Here is an 11,141-nt window from a genome sequence, read left to right as displayed (position 1 = left end):
TCAAACTATATATGTTAACTACACATTTTTGGTTCAGTAGTTTGTGATCGTTTGTTAACGAATGACAAAAAAATCATATCAAAAGTGAATATTGCATTTTGAAAGCAGATGGATAGATTGAATATGTATCTGAATTGAGTGATTTGGTGCAGTGAACTTGTGATTTTGGTTATGTTTATTCTACTCAGTCAGTTGAAAGTGTTCTTAGAGTTTTCAAAATGTACCACATACTTGTGAAAATTGAGTGATAAAAAAACAGTGTAGCTAATATGAAATATTGCATAGTTTAAACTTGGTGTTGATGTATTATTTCGACTACTATGTTGTCTTGGATTTGTTTGTTTTGTAAAGAATAAATATAGATTTTCAGGTGGAAAACTGTTCCCAATTAAGATTTGTGTATTTATTTAAAATGGCAGAGAGTAGTTCTAGCCATCCGTACATGAGTGTTTTGTCTGATGGATCCAGTCATCCGAGCCAGTAGAGGGCACCATCTCGTCAAGGTCATATGAGTGTAATTGTCTGACTAGTCTCGCGAGAATTTTCGAATATTTGTTTTTTTGCGGGAAAGAAATTCAGCTGATCCGCAAAAAAAAACATCACAAGCAGCTGGCGTGCAAACTCGTCGTTTGCTACTTTTGCATAGCCATTTACTATGTTTTGAGTGTTCTTTTGCAAATTGTATGTATACAACTAGCTAATAGCTTACATTTTCATCTTTGAACGATCATCATGAGGTAACAAGTAGTAATCAAGCTACAAGAAAAATCAATAACGTTAACGATATCAAGTTCACATGTTTCACAGGTCTGCTCTCCTCCACACAGTAAGAAGAGCCAAATGGCGAAGATGCTCAAACTTGTGCAATACGAGCTTGTTGAGGTTTGTTACAGTACGCATTTTCAAATGTCTCACAAATTGAATGTTAAATGTCATAGACATACCTAGGTAACTAACGTTAGCTCGCTACAGGGGATTGAAAAGGGGCAACATTGGGTAACGTTAGCTAGCTGTCTTCTATGTTTTCACCTCAGAAGGGTCCATCAAAAGATACACAGAAATCTAAAGCAACGGACAGTCATATTTCCCCAAATGTTTCTACCATTGAGAAAGCCAGTTTCCTTGATGAGTGCGATACTTATGGTGAGTTGAAAACAAACCTAAATAGTTTTTTGGGGGTACCAAAACTCATTAATGCCAAGATGTTCTACAACAAATGACTATATTTGACCACCCAGGTAACCCACTGCACAGCACTGCCCTTGAGGAAGATTTCAGCCCAAACTTGGCTCAAAACAAAGAGGAAGTGGTGAAGGAGGGGGCAGCTAAGAGAAGATGGGGCCCATCCAAAAAGGTTAATAGTGCGACCCCAAAAAGACCCACACTGTCTGGCAGAGGTCAGACCAAACGGAGAGCTAGCAAAGTGGTCCAGCCAAAGGGATCTCAACAGAAAAATGTCAAACCAAAAGCCAGGTAAAACCTGCTTGTCACAATGTGAGATCTTACAAGCCCCTTTGCTCTCATTTCTTTATGAAGTGATGGAGAGGGGAAATAAGAAAATATCCACTAACGATGGAGCACAAGTTCTAATTGTAAACTTATTCTATTCCTTTTCCTCCATTTATAATGGTCAGGCCCCAAAAAGAGAGTGCAGAAGGGGCAGGTGAAGAGGATTTAACAGAAACTCAGAGCGGGTCTTCTGCACCACAGAAAAACACAGTCAGAAAGAAACAGGACACAGAAGTGGATGACTCGGTATGACATTATCCCCTATCGCAGTAACATAAGACACTGTTGCTAAGAGCAGTGTTACATTATGTTGCCTGTGATGAGCTTAATGTCCTCTAATCACTGCTTACTAACAGAGGTCATCGGGCGAGGAGGAGGAAATTGAGGTGTCTGCTCCGGGCTCCAGTTCTCAACCTATTTATAAGAAACGTAGAACATCCCTGTCTTCAGAGAATCTGACGGATGAGGACATTAGTTGGGTAAGAACAGCTACTGCTCTTCCCAGTGAGTGACTAAATGTGAGATGTTTGTCACCTTTTCCTTTAAAAAACTAACATGTACTCCTTCCTTGTCATCTGTGATACATTTGCAACTTTTTGTTTGGATATGTTGCCTTTTTCCTGACCACATCAACCCTTCAGATTACAAAGGAAAAGGGGAAACTCAACCAGTTCTCTCACCCACAGAATCCAAATCAGAATAAGGCCAAACCAGACGATGTGCGAAAGCACAGGAAGTCCTCAGTTGAGAGGGGTTCGCGGGGTCCGAGGGGGAGTTCGCTGGGTACGAGGAGGAAGTCCTCCTCAGGTAACAGCTAGATATCTATTCAGCACCACATCCTCCCAGACAGACATATGAGTCTCTCTCAAAACCACCTGAGTGAAATGCCACGCTTCATGACTTAATTAATTTGTGTAAAATATACACCACAGAAATGAATACATGTATTTTTTTTCAGGAAGTGCTGGTCCTTCCAAAAGAGACCAGCAGAAACGAAGGAATGTAAAAAATCCCACTGATCTTGATGTGGTGTTGGACTCATTTTTGGAATTTGTGTCAGAGTATATGTGAGTTCCCATCAGTTTAGCATAGATAGACACATCTTTAAAGTAATCATTATCTCAAGTAAAAAAATTTCTCCCTGTTTTTATTCAGGGATGCAGTGGAATCTAATGCAGTATTGCAGGCTATAGATGCTCTCTCAAGCTCTTTTGAAGATCAACTCACAGAGAAGGTAACTCATTTTGGGTGACCAGTTGTCATACTTTGCAAAACCAAGTGGTGAAAAAAACTTGTATTTATTTGATCATTATAGTGTTGTGCATCTTCAGGATGCCCAGCCCACAACAAAATAAAAAAAAATGTGTATGTATGTATACACACACACACACACACACAGAGTACCAGTCAAAAGTTTGGACACACCTACTCATTCCAGGGTTTTTCTTTATTTTTTACATTGTAGAATAATAGTGAAGACATCAACACTATGAAATAAAACATGTAATCATGTAATAACCAAAAAAGTGTTAAACAAATCTAAATATTTTATATTTGAGATTGTTCAAAGTAGCCACCCCTTGCCTTGACTGCTTTGCACACTCTTGGCATTCTCTCAACCAGCTTCATGAAGTAGTCACCTGGAATGAGTTTCAATTAATGTGTGCCTTGTTAAGTTAATTTGTGGAATTTCTTTCCTTCTTAATGCTTTGAGCCAATCAGTTGTGTAGTGACAAGGTAGGGGTGGTATACTGAAGATAGCCCTATTTAGTAAAAGACCAAGTCCATATTATGTCAAGCACAGCTCAAATAAGCAAAGAGAAACGACAGTCCACCATTACTTTGTCATGAAAGTCAGTCAATCTGGAAAATGTCAAGAACTTTGTACAGTCACAATAACCATCAAGCTCTATGATGAAACTAGCTCTCATGAGGACTGCCACAGGAATGGAAGACCCAGAGTTATCTCTGCTGCAGCGGATAAATTCATTAGAGTTACTAGTCTCAGAAATTGCAGCCCAAATAAATGCTCCAGAGTTCAAGTAACAGACACATCTCAACATCAACTGTTCAGAGGAGACTGCGTGAATCAGGCCTTTGTGGTTAAATTGCTGCAAAGAAACCACTACTAAAGGACACAAATAAGAAGATACTTGTTTGGGCCAAGAAACACGAGCAATGGACATTAGACCAGTGGCAATCTGTCCTTTGGTCTGATGAGTCCAAATTTTAGATTTCTGGTTCCAACCGCCGTGTCTTTGTGAGACGCAGAGTAGGTGAACGGATGATCTCCGCATGTGGTTCCCACCGTGAGCGTGGGGGTGCTTTGCTGTTGACACTGTGATTTATTTCGAATTCAAGGCACACTTAACCAGCATGGCTACCATAGCATTCTGCAGCGATACGCCACCCCATCTGGTTTGCGCTTATTTGCTTTTCAACAACACAATGACTCAACACACCTCCAGGCTGTGTAGGGCTATTTGATCCAAGGAGAGTGATGGAGTGCTGCATCAGATGACCTGGCCTCCACAATCACCTGACCTCAACCCAATTGAGATAGTTGGACCGCAGAGTCAAGGAAGAGCACGAGTAGAAAAGAATGAGTAGGTGTGTCCAAACTTTTGACTGTTACTAATATATAAAGTTGAAGTCAGAAGTTTACATACACTTAGGTTGGAGTCATCAAAACTCGTTTTTCAACCATTCCACACATTTCTTGTTAACTAGAGTTTTGGCAAGTTGTTTAGGACATTATGCATGACACAAGTAATTTTTCCAACAATTGTTTACGGACAGATTTCGCTTATAACTAACTAAATGTATCATAATTCCAGTGGGTCAGAAGTTTACATACACAAGTTGACTGTACCTTTAAACAGCTTGGAAAATTCCAGAAAATAATGGCATGGCTTTAGAGGCTTCTGATTGGCTAATTGAGTCAATTGGAGGTGTACCTGTGGATGTATTTCAAGGCCTACCTTCAAACTCAGTGCCTCTTTGCTTGACATCATGGGAAAATCAAAAGAAATCAGCCAAGACCTCAGAAAAATAATTGTAGACCTTCACAAGTCTGATTCATCCTTGGGAGCAATTTCCAAATGCATGAAGGTACCATGTTCACCTGTACAAACAGTAGCACGCAAGTATAAACACCATGGGACCACGCATCCGTCATACCGCTCAGGAAGGAGACGTGTTCTGTCTCTAGAGATGAACGTACTTTGGTGCGAAAAGTGCAAATCAATCCCAGAACAACAGCAAAGGACCTTGTGAAGATGCTGGAGGAAACCGGTACAAAAGTATCTATATCCACAGTAAAATTCAAGAGTTCAATATCGACATAACCTGAAAGGACGCTCAGCAAGGAAGAAGCCACTGCTCCAAAACCGCCATTAAAAAAAGCCAGACTATGTTTTGCAACTGCACATGGGGACAAAGATCGTACCTTTTGGAGACGTGTCCTCTGGTCTGATGAAACAAAAATAGAACTGTTAGACCATAATGACCATCGTTATGTTTGGAAGAAAAAGGGGGAGGCTTGCAAGCCAAAGATCACCATCCCAACCGTGAAGCACGGGGGTGGCAGCATCATGTTGTGGGGGTGCTTTTTGCTGCAGGAGGGACTGGTGCACTTCACAAAATAGATGGCATCATGAGGTAGGAAAATTATGTGGATATATTGAAGCAACATCTCAAGACATCAGTCAGAAAGTTGAAGCTTGGTCGCAAATGGGTCTTCCAAATGGACAATGACCCCAAGCATACTTCCAAAGTTGTGGCAAAAAGGACAACAAAGTCAAGGTATTGGAGTGGCCATCACAAAGCCCTGACCTCAATCCTACAGAAACGTTGTGGTCAGAACTGAAAGAGCATGTGCAAGCAAGGAGGCCTACAAACCTGACTCAGTTACACCAGCTCTGTCAGGAGGAATGGGCCAAAATTCACCCAACTGATTGTGGGTCAAACATTTTGGGTAGCTTTCCACAAGCTTCCCAAGTTAAACAATTGAAAGGCAATGCTACCAAATACTAATTGAGTGCATGTAAACTTCTGACCCACTGGGAATGTGATGAAATAAATAAAAGCTGAAATAAATCACTCTGCTATTATTCTGACATTTCACATTCTTAAAGTATAAAGTGGTGATCCTAACTGACCTAAGACAGTGAATTTGTACTAGGATTAAATGTCAGGAATTGTGAAACTGAGTTTACATGTATTTGGCTACGGTATATGTAAACTTCCAACTTCAACTGTGTGTGTGTGTGTGTATGTATATATATATATATATATATATATATATTACGTTCATACGGCAGTGAAAAACTATAGAGAAAACAACCTTTCAAGTATACAACTTATCTTGTGTATGTTGAAATTTTGAACGTTTTCATACACACATTTTCTTAATTTTTTATTTCCTTAGATAACTGCTTCAAAGGAGCTAAAATTCCTGAAAAGGGACAACGCAAAGGTAAAGCTTTTATTTAGATATGAACACTTCAAACACTAGATCTCGGGAAGCCTGTGGACATGAGTGTCTGTGGTTATACTCTCGTCTCATGTTCTGTAGTTATTCTAGGACGACTAGGATATTCACTGTGTCCCATCATATTCATTTAAGGAAGTCAGTCATCAGCCTATTGTTGTTTTCTCAGATGAATGCTGCCATTAACCGTAAGAGAGCCAGGCTGCTCGAGGCCAAAAATGAACTTATAAGGTATGTTTTTTTTTTTCTTCTTGCAAATGGAGCTAAAGCAAGGTTAACTACTGAAGTAACGCAACAATTAATGTGATGTGTTTTATTTCTATATTATGTGGCATGTAATAATAACCCAACAACACTACATCACAAAACAGAATACAGAATGTGAAACATCCCCTTGTTCTCTGCCAGGAGTGAGGCCCAATTGAGGGCCCTGCAGAAGGACCAGTCTCGACTTGAGCAGAGGTTAACAGACATACGGAAGGGAACCACTTTCTTGAAGGATCTGGGTCACCTGCACAAGAGCTACCTGGACCATAGAATAGCCCACCCTAACCAGGCAGAGGAGGTGAGGAGCACATCAACAACAAGGCTTCTGTTCTTGTTCATCTAGTTACAGTTTAGGATTTAACCTAATGCTGACATCCAGTCACATACAACAATGTTTCTTAGTTATGGCCAAAGACTTTTATGGATGAGTCTTCAGAGGGCATGAATCAAATAAAATGTTATTTGTCACATGCGCCGAATACGACGGGTGTTGTCTTTACCTTGAAAAGCTTGCTAACAAGCACTTCCCAACGATGCAGAGTTGTAATTTTTTTATTTTTTTTAAGAATGGCAACACTAGAGGAATAAAATACACAGGAATGGAGCTATAAACTATGAACATAAGAGGCAGTGATAATAACCTATCTGTTCTCATTCCACAGTATGGCCCCTCCAGTCTACCAGCTCTTCTCCTGGAGGCCCGTGATGTGCTGGGGACTGAAGATCAGCTGAAGACTGTCAACGAGAGGCTGCAACAGGCTCTGGACAGAGTGGCTCACAACAAGTGAGCTCCAAGTTGCAAACTAAATGGTGTAAATTAATCAATCTCATTTGCGTGTGGACCTGCTACACAATTTTTTTTTAATGAATAATCCTGGCAATTAAACTTTTAAGAGAGGGGCAGATGCATGCTCTCATAAAGTACAATAGTTTGAGCCTGTCTTGATGTTCTACAGGTATGTTCATGATATTTGGAGATACTGTATTGGTTGTATCTGACGAGAATTATGCTACACTCTTTTAAAGTGTTGATCAAAGGTCCTTTTGAGATTTGTATATTAAATCTCAAGTAAGGTATGTGTTTTAAAATAAATGTTTCAGTAATGAGTACCTTTTCTGGAAATGATTTGTGGATCAGCACCTTGCTGGAGGGTCATGTTGTCTGGTGGAAAAACTGCCATTTTAACTTACATTAATGTATATACAGTGAGCTCAAAGTGTTGGGGCAGTGACATTTTTTGGGGGTGCTAGTGTTTGAGGATATGTTCATCCATATCAGGTGAACCGTGTTGGGATAAATTCACTTGTTTATTAAAGTAGTAAAAAGTTAAGTATTTGGTCCCATATTCTTGGCAGACATTTATTTATTAAATTAAGCTTGTGACTCAAGACATTTGTTGGAAGTATTTGCTGTTTGTTTATGTTTCATATTATTTTGTGCCCAATAGAAATGAATGGTAAGTAATGTATTGTGTCATTTTGGAGTCACTTTTAATGTAAATCGGAATAGAATGTTTCTTAACATTACAGATAATCCTGAATGAATTGCAAATAATGACTGAGAAAGTAAGACGCACAAACATCATACCCCCAAAACCTCTTACCATTAAAATAACGGGAGGTTAGCATTTTTTGGGAGATACGATACTTGTGTGTCTAACTTTCTCACTCAGATTTGTAGTCACAAGCTTGATGATGTCATTGTGTGTAATTTCTAAACGGTTCACCCGATATGGATGAAAATACCCTCAAATTGAAGCTCACTGTCTGCACTGTATCATTTGAAGTGTGGGAGAATAGATCCAAAACAACAAAAAAGCTCACTGTACATGTATTTCTGAGAAATCACATGGTGGCCAATCCCTATTTAGGAATTATTGCCTTTCCTACCCACTTCTCAGTATTTGGCATCAACCTTATTTAGTCATGTAATGTGTTCTGCAGGTGTGGCTGGCTACCTTGTCAAACCTGCTCACTTGCTGGCCAACAGAGTCTGGTGGAGTTTTCATTCAATGGGGGTTTCAGTAAATGTATTTTAAATCATCCCTTTAAATACGGTGCACCTTTTTATTTAGAATTGTGTAGACAGACTCAATAAAATACATCGAGAGAAGGGGTTCAGAATATAGGGATCAATGAAAGAAAGCCATCTATGCATATTCGCCTGTTTCTAGTATATTCTAAAATACTCCGTTGTAGATTATTTAGGCACATTTTAGGATTAGGAAAAGTATGGATCATTTAAAAAGGAAGAAAAAAGTGTTTTGATTCATCCTGAAAGTTGTCATATTGGAAGGTGGAAAAAAAGTGAAGACGCTTTTTCCACTTGGAACCGGTAGGTTCGCAAGACCTTATTCATGGTTCCTCTCGCATAAAGGTTGTTTAACTATTAGGGAATTAAGCCATATTCTAATCTTGATTTATCTGTAGACCCCCCCGCCACATCATTTATTCGACCTCCACCTCAAACGAATAGGGGGCGAATAACATGCTATGATCATGCTTAAAATCAGAACCGCAAAATAAGGGAATTACGTTTCATTTTCACGCGCATAACTCCGGCTGGAATCTGGAGAACAGCGTTTACAGGAAAGTAAATATATTTATTTACATTTTATTATTGCAGAAACACCAGTACACATACAATAAGTATACAAACAGACAATGATAACATGCTAGGGGGTACAACAAATTACAGATTATACAAAGACCTTAAAAAATACACACGTATTGATTTAGCTTTCTTTTTGGGAGAATGTAGAATGTTCTTAATGTACTGCTACAATTCCTTCTACAGTGCCTTGCGAAAGTATTCGGCCCCCTTGAACTTTGCGACCTTTTGCCACATTTCAGGCTTCAAACATAAAGATATAAAACTGTATTTTTTTGTGAAGAATCAACAACAAGTGGGACACAATCATGAAGTGGAACGACATTTATTGGATATTTCAAACCTTTTTAACAAATCAAAAACTGAAAAATTGGGCGTGCAAAATTATTCAGCCCCATTAAGTTAATACTTTGTAGCGCCACCTTTTGCTGCGATTACAGCTGTAAGTCGCTTGGGGTATGTCTCTATCAGTTTTGCACATCGAGAGACTGACATTTTTTCCCCATTCCTCCTTGCAAAACAGCTCGAGCTCAGTGAGGTTGGATGGAGAGCATTTGTGAACAGCAGCTTTCAGTTCTTTCCACAGATTCTCAATTGGATTCAGGTCTGGACTTTGACTTGGCCATTCTAACACCTGGATAAACATATGTTTATTTTTGAACCATTCCATTTTTGATTTAAAGCTTTATGTTTTGGATCATTGTCTTGTTGGAAGACAAATCTCCGTCCCAGTCTCAGGTCTTTTGCAGACTCCATCAGGTTTTCCAGAATGGTCCTGTATTTGGCTCCATCCATCTTCCCATCAATTTTAACCATCTTCCCTGTCCCTGCTGAAGAAAAGCAGGCCCAAACCATGATGCTGCCACCACCATGTTTGACAGTGGGGATGGTGTGTTCAGGGTGATGAGCTGTGTTGCTTTTACGCCAAACATAACGTTTTGCATTGTTGCCAAAAAGTTCAATTTTGGTTTCATCTGACCAGAGCACCTTCTTCCACATGTTTGGTGTGTCTCCCAGGTGGCTTGTGGCAAACTTTAAACAACACTTTTTATGGATATCTTTAAGAAATGGCTTTCTTCTTGCCACTCTTCCATAAAGGCCAGATTTGTGCAATATACGACTGATTGTTGTCCTATGGACAGAGTCTCCCACCTCAGCTGTAGATCTCTGCAGTTCATCCAGAGTGATCATGGGCCTCTTGGCTGCATCTCTGATCAGTCTTCTCCTTGTATGAGCTGAAAGTTTAGAGGGACGGCCAGGTCTTGGTAGATTTGCAGTGGTCTGATACTCCTTCCATTTCAATATTATCGCTTGCACAGTGCTCCTTGGGATGTTTAAAGCTTGGGAAATCTTTTTGTATCCAAATCCGGCTTTAAACTTCTTCACAACAGTATCTCGGACCTGCCTGGTGTGTTCCTTGTTCTTCATGATGCTCTCTGCGCTTTTAACGGACCTCTGAGACTATCACAGTGCAGGTGCATTTATACGGAGACTTGATTACACACAGGTGGATTGTATTTATCATCATTAGTCATTTAGGTCAACATTGGATCATTCAGAGATCCTCACTGAACTTCTGGAGAGAGTTTGCTGCACTGAAAGTAAAGGGGCTGAATAATTTTGCACGCCCAATTTTTCAGTTTTTGATTTGTTAAAAAAGTTTGAAATATCCAATAAATGTCGTTCCACTTCATGATTGTGTCCCACTTGTTGTTGATTCTTCACAAAAAAATACAGTTGTATATCTTTATGTTTGAAGCCTGAAATGTGGCAAAAGGTCGCAAAGTTCAAGGGGGCCGAATACTTTCGCAAGGCACTGTAGAAAACATGGAAGAGTGTTTATTTATTAATGAATTTACATTTATGAATCTGAAATTTTACCATTAGCACAATTCGATTGAGGTAAATTGTTTTCTTTATCCTTATTGCAGTTAAGGAACCCGAGCAGCACATTCTCCCATAATAAACACAAGTCATCAAGAATATTAATGATAAAACTAGAAATATCTTTCCATGATTTCTTTACATATAGGCAATGCCAAAATAAATGCAAAACTGCTTCTGGATGTTCAACACAAAAAGTACAGTTAATGTATTTAAAAAAAAGTTTCTTCAGGTAATGATTCACTGGGTAATACTGATCAGGTATGTGTGGTAATAACCAGACTTTTTTCCAACTGATATTATTGACAAATGTATTCCATTAAATGGTGACGTAAGTAATAGAAATAAAGCACATATAGATCTGTTGTTCTGAGGGAG

At 39.3% G+C, this 11,141-nt stretch overlaps 1 protein-coding gene across 1 annotated transcript; it reads left to right on the top strand.

Moving 5' to 3' along the window:
• The first annotated feature begins 554 nt into the window (after window positions 1–554).
• Window positions 555–7,376, top strand: LOC139390970 (centromere protein U). Its single transcript, XM_071138405.1, has 13 exons — window positions 555–737; window positions 828–882; window positions 1,035–1,143; window positions 1,239–1,473; window positions 1,635–1,755; window positions 1,866–1,988; window positions 2,196–2,316; window positions 2,468–2,576; window positions 2,665–2,743; window positions 5,939–5,986; window positions 6,171–6,232; window positions 6,410–6,566; window positions 6,931–7,376. Exons 1-13 carry the CDS (start codon window positions 733–735, stop codon window positions 7,054–7,056), a joined length of 1,350 nt encoding a protein of 449 aa, XP_070994506.1. The 5' UTR covers window positions 555–732; the 3' UTR covers window positions 7,057–7,376.
• The last annotated feature ends 3,765 nt before the right edge of the window (window positions 7,377–11,141 follow it).

Source organism: Oncorhynchus clarkii, chromosome 31, assembly GCF_045791955.1.
Source record: "Oncorhynchus clarkii lewisi isolate Uvic-CL-2024 chromosome 31, UVic_Ocla_1.0, whole genome shotgun sequence".
In the NCBI taxonomy this organism is placed as follows: domain Eukaryota; kingdom Metazoa; phylum Chordata; class Actinopteri; order Salmoniformes; family Salmonidae; genus Oncorhynchus; species Oncorhynchus clarkii.
This window is presented reverse-complemented; position numbering and strand designations above follow the sequence as displayed.